The 17715-nt window shown below is 35.0% G+C and overlaps 3 protein-coding genes across 3 annotated transcripts; all 3 read right to left on the bottom strand.

Annotated features, from left to right (window-relative positions):
• Positions 1-161: 161 nt before the first annotated feature.
• Positions 162-1817, bottom strand: LOC145581773 (NADPH-dependent aldo-keto reductase, chloroplastic-like). Its single transcript, XM_081638798.1, has 5 exons — positions 1698-1817; positions 1306-1481; positions 854-1097; positions 485-664; positions 162-389 (listed from the first exon to the last, which is right to left on the bottom strand). The coding sequence occupies exons 1-5, from the start codon at positions 1815-1817 to the stop codon at positions 162-164; spliced, it is 948 nt and encodes a 315-aa protein (XP_081494924.1).
• A 3091-nt stretch (positions 1818-4908) lies between these two features.
• Positions 4909-11441, bottom strand: LOC145581772 (putative nitric oxide synthase). The gene is made up of 13 exons (XM_081638797.1): positions 10937-11441; positions 10069-10254; positions 9168-9254; positions 8998-9077; positions 8368-8449; positions 7875-7895; positions 6958-7003; positions 6558-6676; positions 6344-6457; positions 6165-6251; positions 5984-6073; positions 5548-5657; positions 4909-5428 (listed from the first exon to the last, which is right to left on the bottom strand). Exons 1-13 carry the CDS (start codon positions 11390-11392, stop codon positions 5179-5181), a joined length of 1728 nt encoding a protein of 575 aa, XP_081494923.1. The 5' UTR covers positions 11393-11441; the 3' UTR covers positions 4909-5178.
• A 1328-nt stretch (positions 11442-12769) lies between these two features.
• On the bottom strand, positions 12770-17715 carry LOC145581770 (cell number regulator 6-like). Its single transcript, XM_081638796.1, has 5 exons — positions 17580-17715; positions 17377-17490; positions 15814-15928; positions 14776-15041; positions 12770-13146 (listed from the first exon to the last, which is right to left on the bottom strand). The coding sequence occupies exons 2-5, from the start codon at positions 17488-17490 to the stop codon at positions 12916-12918; spliced, it is 726 nt and encodes a 241-aa protein (XP_081494922.1). The 5' UTR covers positions 17580-17715; the 3' UTR covers positions 12770-12915.

Below are 17715 nucleotides of genomic sequence, written 5' to 3'. Positions count from 1 at the left end.
GAGATGTTAATATTATGCTGACTATTCACACTGATTTTATCCTATTGTGGATGTCCAGATGTGACTATCAACTTTCTTGCCCGGTTGCTTATACATTTACAGATGTAACTACTGATGCAAGTGTTGATGAAACTACTTTCCTAGGAGTACAATATCCGAGTTTAGATCTCGTAATCCCAAAGCTGTTCAATTGTCCTGTAAGGGCTGGTTGTTTTGTTGATAAGATGATCTCCTCTCAGTATTTTTCTCTCTGCCAACTTCTCAATGCTGATCATATCAAAATCATCCAACTTGAGATCGAGGGCTCCGGTATTCTCTCTCATCCTGCCTTCATTGAAGCTCTTTACTATTACACTAACTCCCTTCTGCATGCCCCATCTTAGTGCAACCTGAAAAACAACACATTCATTCGCGTCATGTCATTCAGACTTGCAAATCATATAGAGTTGCCAGAAATGGAATATTTGTTGCTAAAATATAATACCTGAGCAGGAGTTGCTCTGTGTTTTTGAGCGATGGACTGGATGATGGGGTCTTTTATTATCGAAGTCGAGCCCCAGAAATTTCCAGGACCACCAAGGGGCATATATGCACTCACATGAATTTTATGCTCGCTGCAAAATTTTCTCAGCTTGTTTTGCCTCCACATTGGGTGCATTTCTACCTGCATTTCATATCAAACACCAATTATTATTTATGCACAAGTTAATACATGTCATATAGTGATCTTTCTTTCCGATATTTCTTGTCTCTCAAAATAATTGTAACATCTTATACACATCTCAACCTAAACTTTCTTCGAAAACCCAAGTCCACAAAGCTTGTGAAATATGTCATAAAACATAAAGCATACCTGGTTAACAGCAGGACATACAGAAGCAAAATTCATAAGGTGTTGTAGTTTTCTGGTGGAAAAATTGCTAACACCAATAGCTTTGCAGAGGCCTAACTCAAGGCATTTCTCCATGCCTGCCCAAGTCGATTCCATGTCCATCTCTTCGAAATCCTCTTCGTTCGGAACCGGGTATTCGGCCCATGATTTGAACCTTACGGGCCAATGCACTAAGTACAAGTCCACGTACTCCATTCCCAAATTCCTGTTTCACATTCCCAAAACATATCTTCAGTAACGTGAGCTTTCACAATTTGGCACATATCCAAAGAAAGTTGTTCATTTCACCTAATCTTAATCCTAGATGAAATGAACCAAGAACAAAATGTACATGTAAATATAGTACTCCTTTCCTAGATAATAGGACACATTTATGTAACGTCGTTTCAAGATATAAAAGAGATTGTGCTTACTGTAGGGATTGATTAAGAGCGGAGACTGGATCGTCATGATCACTAGACCAAAGCTTGGACGTAACAAAAATGTTTTTTCTTTCAACCACACCATCACTAATTGCCTCCGTTAAGGCCTTCCCTAGAGCTGGCTCGGTTCCGTATATTTTTGCCGTGTCAAAATGCCTATAACCCATCTGCATAAACAAATATTGCACCCTAGTTACTAGTCTACTGCTGTATCCATTACGGAGTATAAAGAACATACATTCCCCAACTTGCGAAAAAAAGGCTCAATTTTAAAATACACTTCATCTGTCTTTAAATGTTGTTTCTACTTTGACAGTGATGGTCTCACGTAAAAAGTCAAACACCATTTAAAGACAGAGCGATTTAAGATGTCAATATCATACCTTAAGAGCCATATGAATGGCTTTTTGTGTTGTTTCATGATCATATGAAGAAGAATAAGTGCCTAATCCAAGAAGAGGAACAACATTTCCAGTGTTTAATCTTGCTAAATTACGCCTCATTTTTCTAGTCTCTCTCTCTCTAATTTCAGTTATAATGATACACTTTTAGGTTGAAACAAATAAACTTATGAAATTTCTTTGGAAATGTCTACCTATATATACATTTCATGAAAAGTCAAAGATTTAAAAAATATGTAACAATGAATAAATAATTTTGTATAATAAAGAAGTAACCGTATCCTTTAGACAGTTCAGCAAATATTATAAACTAATGTTTTAATGTGTGTCCTTCGAAAGAGGGGAGTTAATGAAAGATTATAATGTGATTAAGGGGATATTAAAAGCAAATCATAGCCTTAGGATTGTGATTAAGGAGAAATTAAAAGCAAATCATAACCATAGGATTTGCCTTGTCTTTTGGGATTTAAACTTGTGATTTCTTTGATTTTAGGAACTTGCTATGATGTGGTCTCCCATTGCCCAACTCTTTACAACATTGTATTCTTGAACATCCAAAATATTATGTACACTATAGATTATGTCTTGTCCTTCATTAATCTTATGATCTTTCTTTATATTCTCATTTTTTGGGGGAAATAATAGAATGTTAAGATCAAGGTTTTTTTTATCGTTAATTGACATACAATAAAAAAAATAAAAAAAAATAAAAAAAAAAAAAAAAAAGAAAGAAAAAGATGTCTTTATTGTAAGACATATAAACAATAAACAATGTACAAAAGTTCATAACATATATCACATTTTCATTAATTTCATACAATTGTTATGACACATAGAAAGCTTGTATGTAGTATAATTTTTGTTGTACAATTGATTGTACAATGTGCATGATAGATCACTAGTTGTGTTAAGCAAGTGATTATTTTTACTTCGTTTTATTATTAATATTATGTATACATCTTGTAAGAAAAAAAATAAAATGAAAATTCACATCCGAGTACATTATTTATAGATCATAATTAAGATTGTGTAATGGAGAGAATATGAGAATTGCAAATTAAACGGATTGTTAATTAGAGCTATTAAAGCTTTTGATGTTTTTTTTTTAAGAGAGCTACAAGGGCGGGGTGAGAATCGATGTCATGATCTCTTGAAACTGGACAGAACCCTAACCGCTTAGCTATTCCTTTTGATGTTCAAAGGTTAGTTAAGTGGTCAGGTAGTCGAGCACGTAATAATACTACAAGGGAGTACCACCAAGGAAGGTTGAGAGTAGTTTTTAAGAGAGGGAGCTAATAAGCTGCTAAAGACTACAAATCGAATGGATTATAGATTTGCCAGCAATCTACGATAATTAGTGTGACAGTACATATTAGTGCGATATTGTGAGACTATATATACTTGTATTATTAGGATACAATTGATTAATTAATTAATTATAATTATAATTATATAAACGAAATATATCTCTGTTTGACTTAAGAAACCGCCCACGCTTTCCAAAAGTCATAATGAATTAATGACGTAACTCAGATAGTCAGATGGTTTAGTGTATACTACTGTACTTGTATCAACAACAACGCTATTTTGCTATCTTAGGCTCCAACTTCTATGCGTTGGCCATAATATATATCCAAACCGACGAATCGCGAACTTCATTATACTAATCACCAATTAATACTACACACTAATCACTTTAGCTTACCATCTATATTAAAATAGAAAATTATTTTAATAAAGTGGAACACTAACGTTATAATCATATGGCTGCGAGATTTTATTTATATGTTATCATAGATTAAGACCTATGTATAAGCATTAAATATTTAAGACTATTTGATATTATGTATAGAGATCAGATCTATTTTATAAACTAGTCCTCACATGTATTACGTTATTGTTTGCAAAGAATCATCTTGATCGTTCATTCCTACCTTAAATCCTCACTAGTACGTCATGAAAATTGGTCTAGTTTCCTAATCTTTTTTTTTTTAGTCCAATATTTACTGACTAGGCACTTGGGGGTAGAGGGAGGAGAAAGGGAAACTTTTCCCTTAAGCACCCTCAATTTCCAGGATTCAAACCATAAATCTATATAGGTTCTATAATTGATAAATAAATGTTTAAATCTTAAATTTTCACTCATGTGAATTAACTCTTTCACATAAATATTAATTAGAAATCAGGTGTGTGTAATTGATGTATACATTATAATTCCTTTTCTCACCTTTGACTATGTGTATAGCGTATTATGAATGTCAACTAACTTAGCTGGTAAAGTCTTGCTGATTTTAAAGATCACATTCGCTTATTTCTTAATCTGGTCATTAGCATTTTGTTATAAGGTCACTTTCAATAATTAATAATTATTGATGTGATGAATTTTAGTTATCAAGTAAATTTCATTGATTATAATGATTCATTGAACTCATCATTTATCGAACCAAAACTCCAAAAGCCCAAGTGACCCTTAATAATCCAATAGAGTCATAAGAAGTCGCATGAAACTGTCAACTGATTATTTTAGTTAATTTTGTTAGCTCAAATTCAAGGTTCAACCATAAACTTGGAGATCGACTACCTACCAAAATACTAACAAGTCATCACTATAACAATTTTAAAACAAGTATTATCACCCCCAAAAAATGGGAGTTTTTGGAGTTGACTTAACTAATTTCTAATTAGCTAATTATCTACTAATTAAATTGGACACCTTAACGTAAAATTGTCAACCTAAACATTAAAAAATAATTCTAAAATCCTCATTCTGTTGGTGTTATGATATCAGTAAGCAACAATAAATCATGATTTTGTCCAACTAATAAGGTTGACTAAGATTATTAGTTTAATTAATTATTGACTTTTGATATGATTATGACTCAAAGGGGTTGACTTAACGTTAGAATGTCAACCAATAATAGAGATATTAATTAATAATTAATTTTGCCTACCCTTCCTCAAATCACGTTGATTTAACGTGAAGGACAATCACCGTACATGACCTCTATTAAGACGATGCTGATTTTGTCAACGACCGTCCCAACAGCATGGCTTCGTAAGGGTTATGAAGTGATCATGCAGGATCATAAAGATTTGATTGGATCTTGATCGGTTTTCTTTAGTGACCACTTGGGGGTACAAAGAGTTGCAATATAAACAAGATTTGATCTCATATCTTACGTTTGTTCCCCGGTAAAATTTGAAATTATTTGTGTGTCCATAATATTGTACACTTTCAAAATAGATACAAAGATGTATATGTACAAATTTCTTCTATGAACTAATGACAAGCTTATACATCCTCTACAAAATTTCATACTCTTCACCTGTGGCTAGTACTACACTACTACATTCGCTTTATCTAGGCGAAAAAAATTGACTCAAACAACAAATGGCTAACACAGCCTCTACAAAGCAAGTATATTGTTCCCTTGTGATCCTTGTTCATTGCAGCTTTCGGTAATCAGTAATACCACTTAGGTCTGAATTCTTCTTCCTGTTCTGTTAGCTCCCTATATTGGTACCACTCACTTCCACTCTTGCCCACAGGCAAGGGAGACCGAACAAAAATTTCTACAGGTTTTGGAACGTGTACATTAAAATGTAGTTCATTATCAGGAAGTTCAGAAATTGGATCTGACATCCTGAGCTCTTTGCTAATTGGTTCGATGGTAATCCATCCCAGACCTGAAATTGCTATATCAGAAGATGGTCTGCCACGGAAGGAAATGAAGATATTAGAATTTAGAGCATTTATGAATTATGATGAATTTTTTTTGAAAGATTGGCCTAAGAATATCACAAACCATAACAATGACAGTAATCGACTTACCTATCTGGGTCATCAAATCTTAACTGCAACCTGCGCTCTGTTTCAAGCCCATTCCAACTCTCTGCTCTTTGCTTGCTGGTCGGAGGTGTAAGCATAAGTCCTATTTCTTTCTGAAACCATAAGTCCGTAACATCAACACAAACCATCGACCAACATCAGTAGTGGACTAGTGCATACAAAACATTTAGCAACCAAGACAGTGTATTCATATTCATGCATAAATTATTACAAGTATATGAATGAAGCCTACATTGCCACATTCTTGCATGGAATAAAACAGATTTTATTAACTCCATCCCACAAATACATTTCCTTCTTTTCTATTCACAATACCAATACACTAGCTTATCTTATCATTTAGTAATGTGCATTGAAATTTGAGTAGTCAATGATAAAAATGAAAAGCATGTCCTGGAAGAATAGCTTACAAAATTACCTTGTATAATTCGTCAGCTTCTGCTGTAGGCACTATGTGAATCTGCAAGGCCTTTGGTCCATAGAAGGTCAATCGTGTACATGGGAGAGCCTGAAATTTGTAAGAATGAGAAGCATCTTAGCCCTGCAAGATACGCCGTTACAATTTCATAACTATAACAACTAAAATGTGAAGATTAAACCTTTAAAACATCAACTCTGACAAGACCACCCCAGAAAATTGAGAAACCCTCCATTCCGCGGGAACCTGAAATGGTTTCTCGGTTGCTCTGAAACATATGATGATTTGTTAATTAGGTAAAGCAGATATGGGTGCAGATGCAGAGAGAGGAGAGAAAAATACAACAGCAAATACACATACAGGAATTGATCGACCCTTCAGTCGACTTCGAGGAGCAAGTAAAGGTAAGTCATCTGTGGGAACAACAGCACCTTGCCTATGGTGGAGATGCACTCCAGGAGTGTCGTATAATTTCTGTACCATTTCACTTAAGATGCTGAGTGAACAATCACAGAGTAAGAGCATCCTAAGGAAAAAAAAAAAAAAAAAAAAAAGCATCTTGGTGTTTCCTTACCCCTCCACTAAAGAAGGCATCAATGGGAATAGGACCCAAGGTAGTTCCTGGAACAGCAGATTGAATGGGCTTATATTTTTGAGCTGCTGCGGCCACTGGATCCCTTTCCCCCATCATCACTAAGTTTGAAAGACCACAAATGATTATAAATGCAGGTGGACATGAGAAGAAAATTTTGGCACCAAAAACAAATATAACCAGTAAGGTTTTTCTTTTTTTCAATAGTAAGAACAGGAGAATGAGGGTGGAAAGAGATCAAAGAAGTTATTGGGAATTCATGATAAAAAGAGCAATTTTTCTACTGCTAATAGAAGAGTAAAGCAAAAACAAGCCATAATTTCAAAAGTTTGGACATAGCCAAAGGACTTGAAACAAAAAGCAACCAAGATTACAAACTTACTTAGTAATGCATTGATAAATGCTGATTTTCCAACATTAGCCGAGCCCTACAAAAACAGAAGATTATTAAAAATAGTACAGAATCTCAAGATTACATAATAATATTGAGATATAGCACATGAAAACCACCAATTTCTTCACAGAACTACACCACCCTCGCCATGGTCCACAAAAAGTAAAATCACAACTATACAAGATAATAATACATTTGAATTTTGCAAAACACTACTTTTTCCTCTTTAGAGTACCATACAGTCCCTATATCCAAGAAAGAAGTCACTTTGAGTTCCATTCTTAATGTTTTTTGACTTCCATTCTTAATGCTTCATCTTAGGATGTCAACTTTCAAAAATAACCTCATAGTACAGCACTTTGCTAATCATTGTCTTTCTGAGTTAGACAAACTCTTACGAAGTATAACATTGGAAACAAATGCCAAAAGCTGACATACAAAATGTATACTACTTATGCAAATTATTAAATGAGCTTCTGAACAAACTGGATTCAGCCAATTTTTAATTTAAGGAATCATCATTTATACTGACATCAAACCTTTTTGCAACTGTATGATAGATACTGACTTATATTGACAAAAAAAAAAAAACCAATAGAGCTAAATTTTAGCTATTAAATAAGAAGTGTACACCTCATTTTTTTTATTAGGATTCAATTGAGTTTGAACCCCAACAATCTTGGGCATGGAAGTATTCTTGAAATAATTATTTTCTTAAGAGAAAGTCTTTTTGCTGGAGATTCTAACTTTTTGCTTGTAATAAGTCTAAAGTGTAATTGCGTTCTATATACACATGGCTAGCATGTCTTGTATCAAATAAGCAAGAGGCAAGTAAAACAAAGCCAGTCAAGATTCTGTTTACACTGCATATTAGCTCCAACGTAGAGATCAAGGAACCTACTAACCATGATGTATACATCCCGTCCCTGCAAAGGAAACAGAAACCATCAATACTGAGAATTAGCAGAGAAACAGAACAGAATAGAAGTCTCAGATTTGCAGATAAAATTGTGCTTCTTACGTCTTAGGCTATAATATTGATCAAGTCTAATTCCAGTAGCTTTTCATACTCCTAACTAGCAATGTTGATTTTGAGGATATTGCAAAACTTTTCACTGAAAATGGATCTGGATATGGACACCACACAAAGGCAATGCCTCTGAAATTACAAATTTTATACAAAAGCTGCCTAAGAATATATATTCAAATGACTAAAAAAAAAATGGTTACACGACCTACTACCACAGACTCCACAACTACTGCAGCCTCTGACTTAGACTCTAGAGCATTTATGCAAATGCTACACAAAATGCCTCTGCCTGAGAGTAAAGACATGACTAACTCTCACAGCTTTCACCAATTTGATCAAACAATGCAGATCAAAGAAAATCAACAAACCTTTTTCTCCTCCTGAATTTCAGCAACAACTCCAGATATTCCAACCAAGGATTTTGAACTTGTTAGGTGAACACTTAAGACACTGAAATATAAACAAACTCGATTAGAGATTAAACGGAGTAACAACTAACAAGAAGACCACACACTAATCGAGAAAAAAAGAGAGAGAGAGAAGGCGGACAAGAAAAATATGATATTGGACCTGTGAAACATCAAGTACTATAATAGTAACTAGGGAACATAGTCAAAAGACACTAGCTATTGCCAAGCGAAGCTGCCCTCATTGAACTAATGCATTAACATCACCTCAAAGATTACAACCAGCATATCTCATTGGATACTATATATGAAGATAGCAGATCAGCTGTGTCAACTCAAGAGTCAACAAAAGAAAACAGAACAAGTGCAGAGGGAAGCAAACTGACCATCAGTATTCAGTAAACACAACTAAAAGTGTGACAAAAGTGTTTACCCCAAAATCACTTCCTAGATCATATACAAGAATTCTTCACATACATCAACCCTTGAGAGTTCTTTGACTAAAAATGAAAATCATGTTACAAGTAACATTTCCCATACATCAATCCTTGACAGTTCTTTAAAGTTGGACTTGAGCAATGTAAAACTTACTTGAGTTTTTTCTTTGTAGTAGCCTCAACTATCCAATCACCAACACAATTCATGTCAGTCCCTTTAGGAAGGAGATCAATCTGAATGGAGGTGAGTATAAGAATTAATAAAAAGCTAGCAGTATAAGTGTTACTACACTCAATCGGGATCTCAAGAAGGGAAATTATTACCTTGGTCACAACCAATATTATTGGATTTGCACCTGTAAGATCACGCACACGAGACAAGAAACTGCCATTGAAGTCAACAATATCCACCTACAAGATTTAATTAATTAATTTTATTGACCACTTGAGGCATCTCATACCTACTTAACTAGTAAGCACCATATGCTTTAATTATATCTTAAACGATATGACCGTATGATTCTTTTTAAATGAAGCAAATCTAAAGAAACATTTAAATTTCAGTCTAACCTGATACTATATTGACAGAGTAACAGTCAGCATTCACAAACTTTGACCAAATGTGGCCTATATTACTGCTTTTTTTCAAATGTTTAAAAGAGAAGCGGAGAAGATCTTTCTTATGGTTAGAAAATTGATGCTTCATTGATCACTCCATTTACAGGGTTTTAATGGCTTTTAATTTTCTCATCATAGCTCAACAATATAGACACATTGTAGAGACAAGATAAGCAGCGGTAAACTCTGGTTACAAAGTTACAAACTCAGACCAAGAACATTACTTTCATCACATAATACATAAAGATCATGCTGCCTTTTTTAGGGAATATGTAAGCAGTTCAAAGGCACAACAGCACAATTGATCATAATATACTAATATAGCAGCAAGTACACAGCCAACCTTTAGCTGGCCCTTAGACATATCCACTTAAACTTAAAAGAAGACTCTATAGAGGAAGATCCACGGCACCCACCTGAGCTCAAAAGCCAGGGGAGGGGTTTGTCACTAATCTAGGGAAAAAGTAAAGGCTATTCATATATCCTTAGCAAAGATGAGACCAGGGGTGTTAAATATATACATAAAACAAGAAGTTTCTAGGCCAGTTGGCAAAAAGAGTACAACTCATGCCAGAAACAAGGTTAGTGAGCATTCTGATAAGCTTACCAATTTAACAATCAACGCTTTCTCATGGCGCAAGTGAGAAAGCTTATCACGTAACTCCTCAGCAGTAACAAATTGCTTTCCTCCAGCATAGCCTCCATGCCCACCAACAGCAGTAATCATATGTCCATGTGAAAGAAGACGACACCTCCCACAAATAACAGTTTTGAGCTGGCGATGCTTCTTTTTCTGAGTCCAAACAGAAACAGTACAGTCTAAGAACTTTAAATATCTTAGGCGAGCTTTAATTATCATACAGTGCTCTAGGCTCTAGCTCATTCATCAATCAGTCTACAAGTACCCCAACATAACATTCAACATGATTGTATCAAATATCATAAAATCTTAGATCACAAATAACTTTAAAATAATCCACTATCTATTATCCATTTGCCAATTGCCAATACTTTCCTAATGGCTGCCATATATAGGTACAGGAAGCCCAGATATCAACAAACAGTAAACTTTGGGCAAGCAATTATGAGTTAAACCCTGCTTTTGCAATGGCGATCATACAACATACGCCCACCATCTAGTATTAAAAGTCACATTGATAGCGTAATTTGAACTAGCAACATGACAACTAAATCCTATTAATAGTAGTCACATTGATAGCATAATTTGAACTAGCAACGTGACAACTACATCCAAAAATAGAAGTACATACCAAACGCACTATCACCTCAATCAATTGTCCAATCCCCCCACCCCAACTTTCCCAATTAACCAAAAAAAAAAACTGGAATTTCACAAAAACCCAACAAAATAGTAACACAAATTTGAATAACACATGTCAATTCACAAACAGAACTACTAACTTAAAATAGTACTAATTTCATCATGTTCATCAAACTTAAAGAACTACACATACCAGCGCATAGGTATCCGGGTCAACAAAACCCGGAGCATCAACTTCCTGAATCTGCAAAGGAGCTCCACAACCATAACAACAATCAACCGAATTCAATCCCTTAAATGACCCACTTAACTTCTCTTTCTTCTTCCTCTTCTTATTGGCAGCAAGAACCAATTTTGAAGCAGCTTGAGCTTGGTGGTGCTCCAGAAAGAGCTGCCCCCGGGTGGGAGCGGCAGCTCCAGCGCCTTCGGTTCGGGTTTCGGAACCCGAAATTGGAACTTGGTTTGGTGGGTTTTGGGGATTTCCATGGAGTTGAGGGTCTGAATTTGGAGCTGCTGTAGCACTGCATTTGATGAGGGAGAATTTGGGAAGGTGGGGTTTGAAATGGAGGTGGGAATTTGAGAAGGGGTTTTGGAATTGGTGAGGAAGAGAGGGAAGAGAAGGGAAGATTGAGAAGGTTTTTGGAGGCATTTTGATAGAGGGGTTTAAGGATAAGGAGAGAATCTTGTTGAAATGAGCATATTGTGTTTGGTATTTGTAGGTTACTGTTAATTGGTAAAATTAAGCATCATTCAAATTTATAATGTGCTTGATAAGACTACACATGAGTTTCATGAATTTTATGTAAGTTGAGCCTTGTTATTGTTAATCGGCAAATTAAACATCATTTATTATTCTCTTTTCGTCTCTTTATTAAGTATTAGTATGACTAGTATTCGCTTTTGGTAAAATTCTATAGCAGTCATCCTTAAAATGACTATTATTATACACATTTATTATTGGCTGATTTTTTTTTATTTAGTTTTTATGTCAAAAAATAATTATAAATGTTAATTCATATTTTTAAATTTATTTTTTGATTTTTTAAATTTTTTAAAATTAAGTTATGAATTACTTTTTAATTTCACTAATAATAAAAACAAATTTTTGAAATTAATTAAAAAATTATAAAAACAATACAAAAATTATTTCAAAATTAATCAATATGGAGTAGATTCCAAAAATATAAGATAAATGACTTATAATTAATTAACATTAAAAAAAATCAAAATTAGCTAATAAAAAATTAAATATAATGGTAGTCATTTTAAGGATGACTATATACATTTTGAGCTAGCAATATGTTATTGGTCGAGTGATTAGGGTCTTGATTTTTACTTACTTTGAAATTTCAAATGAGAATTTGAACCAGTTTTGAATTTGACATTCAAATATCATCTATCTTCACTCTTTTCTCCATTATTCTTTCTCCTACTAAACTTTATGTGTCTCTCTCGAGACACGAGTATGACACTTTGACCCTTTAATTTTGACCAAAAACATGTCAACTTTTCTCAAAATAGCCAAGAGACCTTTTGTTTCCTACCAAAATGACGTTAAGTACTTATACGCCTTCCAAAAATTGATTTAAGTATATGTATTGTTCATAAAAGCATTATGCTGAATCAAATCTCCTTGAAAGATCAAGCTTTACATAGCTAGATAATAGACGAATTATTATGCTGTGTTTGTAGTTCTTACAGTAATTGTTACTCTTAATTATGTAGTAACTTTTAATTATGTAGTTCATTGTTTGGCTTGAAGAATTTCCAGATTTTACTCTTAATTTAGCAAGTCAGGATATGTTCACTTATCTACAAAGCTTTGCTATATTGGCCATCAAAAAACCAGAACATTGAAAAAAAAAAAAAAATCAAACAAAATAAAAAAAAAAGGCTCGAATGCAAATTACGCAACTGCAAAATAAAAGGCACCAGAAGTGCCAAATTTCTCAATCGAAAGCCTGTGGATTCCTAGTACACGGTAAAAAAAAAAAAAAAAAAAAAAAAAAAAAAAAAAAAAAGGGCTTTCAAACAGCATAAAACTCCATATATAATAGCTTCACCCACAAGAGATAACCTAAAGCCCTTGGTTTATGCAAACCAAGTTTTGATGAAGTTTTGCCGCATAATTTCCGTCTTTTTACAGTACTGGGTACAGAGCTATAACGAAAACTATAGAGCCTGCATCTCTATTTTAACACCATCTTTATCGTCATTCTTTTCAGAAGTAGAATTGGCTGAGGTTTCCCTGTCAGAGCTCATCTCTTGAACAGGCGGTGGGTTGACAATGGTCATGGGCATGGCGACATCATCTGTGAGGCGAGATTTCATCTCCCGATGCTCCTGGCACAAGGCACACCAGTGCATGCAGCAATGCACAAGGCATGGGTCACATGGGGAGTTCTGCATTTCATGACAGAAACAAATGAGGATATCACACAACAATGACCCTTTCCATCCCAAAAATAAAAGAAATAATTAAATAAAACACGAATGAAGACCTATACTGAAGTGAGCACTTCAGTATTACAGAATAGATTATGTCAAATAACAAGAAATTACACACAACACAAAAGATCTAGTGTGATCAACAAGAAGCTGAGCCTCACTCCCCAATTCTTCACTTGAATAATATGGAGTATCATCTGATCATTTCTGAAATTTCCTGAATCTTACTAAACCTTGAATATTTTGTAAGTTTTCTAAAATAAGTTATAGCACAGGATTTGATCTGCCTAAACCCACTATTTAAGATTTGTGGGCAGCGTTAGTTGCAGAACTTAAAATTGAACAGTGTAATACAAAAAAAAATTATGGAAATTTTGTCTAAAACCACCCGCTGAATACTGGTTTTTGTCAAAAACCACCCACTTAAAAATATGTTGCCTAAGACCACCCAAATACAAATTTTTGTTGTCAAAAACCACCTGGCTCAACATTCCGACATTGACCATTAACTCCGGTGTTGACTTGGGGCATGTAACTTGCATGTGACTATTATTGACCACCCACCAAACCACATCACCACCATTACTAACCCAGCCACTGTCACAACCGCCACAAGCACCCCAAAACCAAGCGAATTCCACCCTTCACCGGAAACTAACCCAGGAAAACCCACCCACCAGCCACGAAACGCAGCCACCTCCACCAATCACGAAAAGTCGAAAATGCAACCACCTCCACCACCTTAATCCACCCCTTCTCCAGATCTAAGCCCACTAATCAAAAACCCACCACAACCGCTCTTCTCCTTTTCCCCAAATTTACCCACACCACTTTAAAAACCTACCCCCCATCACTCATAACCTTAGACCCACCACCCCAAATACCTCGCCATGCCTTGAAAACCAAGACCACTCTGCCATGTCCTCACGCTAATTCCCCAAAACTAACCTCACAACCTTGTTATTTAAATCAAAAATTAGGGATTATCGAAGGATGTTGTTGCTATTCAACAATGGGGGATAGTAATTTCAGATTTAAGGGCTAACAATGGAGGTAGAACAGAGAGAGGAGAGAGAAAGATACAGGGTACGCAAAAAAAATCGAGGGGAAAAAAAAAGGGGAAGGGGGGATGATTTAAAGTCACGTGCGTAGTCACGTGCCCGGGGTCAACGCCGGGAATTGAAGTCAAGGTCGGAAAGTTGAATCAGGTGGTCTTAGACAACAAAAAATTGTATTTGGGTGGTCTTAGACAACATATTTTTAAGTGGGTGGTTTTTGACAAAAAACAGTTTTTGACGGGTGGTTTTAGACAAAATTTCCTAAATTTATTGATAATGAAGGGGGGAAAAGGAATGAAAAAAAAAAAAAAAAAAAAAAACCTTATCAGTAACAACCCCACCAATGATTCGAAAGAAAAGCACAAACAGAAGTGCCTATGAAGTAAATTAATAACAAATTTGTTGGTCCAAGTTACAGGACGCGTCAAAAGAATAGGTACTAATTAAAGTGGAAAGTCATACAGGAATAAAATAACTGATAATCAATATCACGTCAAATTGAATGAAATTAGGAATAGGAAATCACCTTGAGATGATATTGTCTCTGCAAGGATTGTCTAGCAAGACCAGTGTATATGCCACACATCCACCAAGTGAAAAATAATCCCTCCCAAATCAGACATGTTGTTCTTGGGTCGATACCATAAGTCCAAGCAGTGGCAGCAGCCAGTGCCATACCACCTTCTACAAAAACAGCATGACAAACACATGGTGTAGTCCATGGGGTATCATCTCTCAATCTTTCTACATTACGTCCAAATAAGACACATGGGCAGAAAAGCCCAGTCCAACCTAATTGGCAGAAAAGAGGAATTCAAATACCTAAATAGGGGTTGCAAAAGAATATAAAGTACACTGAGAACAACTGTGTGCACATTTAAGCCAGATAGTAAATAGTATGCTACAGCATAGATAATGGAAGTATGTAACAGATTAACAGTACAAGCATTGCTGGGGACATATAGTTCAGGCATGTAGGACACTCAGCCAGTATAATATTAATGAAATCAAACCTAGCCATTTGGTGCAGGAGATATTTTCATTACAATGATCTCCATTACAGCTTCTCATTTTAAACTTACAAAATCCATAACATTCAAATGACAGCTTCATAAATTTAGTGCAATTCTGCCATCATTAACATACTATTAGAAGTTCGAACATATAAGTATATGACAACATTATTAGGCCAGGGCTACAAAGAAATCCACCTCATACTGCATTTCTCTCCTCCCTTAAGTCTATAAATAAACATTACTGACAATTTTGGGATCCACAATTTCCATTACTGCCCGCCCTCTGGTTATGACAGATGATGAGGATGGACCGAGATCATGTTGCCTAAAGGAGACCGCTTACATCATGTCTCCATTATCTATACAGAAGTTCTAACCTCTTATAATTCTTCAGCTTTGTGAATGAAAATTGATAGGCTCGTTATTCTCACTCACGTGCATTGACCATTGCTAAATTACTAGCATCACAGTAAATTTGGGATGCCGATTATTTACATATGCATACAATAACTTCAAAACAAGAAGCAGAAGCATATTTGAGAACTTACAACTCTCAGTATCTTGTGTACACCCAAAGATCCCACTTGACCAAGGTTCATCACCAGGAGGCTCATAGCTTTCAGGTAAAGGCTGCCCACACTCGCTACACTTGTGAACATGCAACTGGAAAATTAACCAAAAGCAGAAGCGTTAAAAGAAAAAGTGGAGTGCAGCTCTACATATCCAAGAACTGACTGCCTGTAGAGTCAAGAAGCATCAACAGGATCTTGTAAAATTAGAATACACTATTCCTAGATCACAGGAAATTGATTTAACGATGCCTCATAAATTTAAAATAACTTCATAGCTTCTATAACAAGTTTATTTTGTTCTTTAATGCATCATTAAAAACAAAAGGGATTTTGAGGACTTTTCACGCAGTAGCAAATAACAAAAACTTTGCGTTTTTATTACTAGCAGCATTTGGACTTTTGCATTATCTACATTCTCTACTTTGACTATCTTTGGTGTTTTATTCTTAAAGGAAAAGTTGTCATAAGGATCCTTAATATATAATGGAAAGAAAGCTGGTCAATATTTCAGCCTTATTTTGACTACATCATAAGTCTCGGTGTTGCAAATTAATGTAAGCTAGAAGGCAGGCAATTTAAAAAGAAGCAGAGGTTACAAAGGCAGGTCTGAAAAGCTTTTCTTAAGCTTGAGAGATACTGTGGACCTAGTACCACAATGAGGCATGGATCTCATATCAGCATAGTACAATCAAAGTTTGTGCATCACCAACTCAGTGATTAGATTTTATACGAAGAAAAGAAATTTGATAGTAGAAACGAATCCCGTTGAAATTTCCAGCATCTTATATCCAAATACTTGCTAAGGACTGAAGAGTGAAGACCAGGTACAAAACGTAGGAAACCTAGGGAAAAAAGTGGCTAGCTAATATTACAAGTAGAAATTCCTCAAACAAAATCGAAAACTGCTTAAACAACTTCAATTCAATTCCAAATTTTAAGCCCAACAACAGCATATCCTCATAGAGAAGCAATGATGAAGCTTAAAGTCACAATTGAATAACTGTGCCTGTATATGGCAGACGGACCAGCCTCCCCCATAATATTGGCTTCGCCCAATCGTTTAATACCATAAAATAAACTCGAAAAACTAAACAAGAACAATCAACTTCTAACCCTAGAACAACAAATAAGTCATATGAAAATTTCTCCAAAATCCAATATACCAATGTACTGCTAGATATCTAGCAAATCAAACCTCGTTCGACATAAAGATCTTCTAGTGCTCATTGTATAAACTATAACTTCATAACTATCACATACATTACTTCCAAAAGATCAGAATTCAGTCAAAACCCACATCTACACATAATGCAGAACATGCAAAATTACACTCACAAAACAAAAATTATACAATCATACAATCGGTTAGACGGTTACAATCAAACAGAAAGACCAACAGAAATTAGGGTAATCAACTAATCAAAATTCAAGAAATGGGTTTCGCAGATCAAGTGGTAATTCCAAAAGGGTTGCATCTAAATTCCAATAAAACTAATAAAAATCAAAATTAAAAGTGAAATTAAAACGAAAATTCAATACCTGTGAATTGGGTATTGCTTGATTGAGTTCACCAGGGGTGATATCTTCATCAGCAGAGACTTGAGCTTTGGTCAACTTCACATATTTCGATGCGTTTGACGACTCTTCAGCCATCTTTGCAACAAAAAAATCAACAATGTCAACTCAATTAACAAAACCCAGAAATCCCCAGAATTTTTAAGGAAGAAGAGAGAGAAATTTACCGTATTTTTCTGTGTTGCTAGATTCAGGAGCAGAGTTTGATTTTGCTAGAAATTGGGTTTTAGGCAGTGTTTGTACTCGTGTAAAAGAGGGTCGAGGTTTCTTCAATATTGAGTTAAGTAATTGTATTTGTACTTG

The sequence above is a fragment of the Chenopodium album genome, chromosome 15, assembly GCF_948465745.1.
Source record: "Chenopodium album chromosome 15, dcCheAlbu1.1, whole genome shotgun sequence".
Taxonomy (NCBI): domain Eukaryota; kingdom Viridiplantae; phylum Streptophyta; class Magnoliopsida; order Caryophyllales; family Amaranthaceae; genus Chenopodium; species Chenopodium album.
The sequence above is the reverse complement of the archived record's forward strand: the minus strand, read 5'-3'. Positions and strand labels throughout refer to the sequence as shown.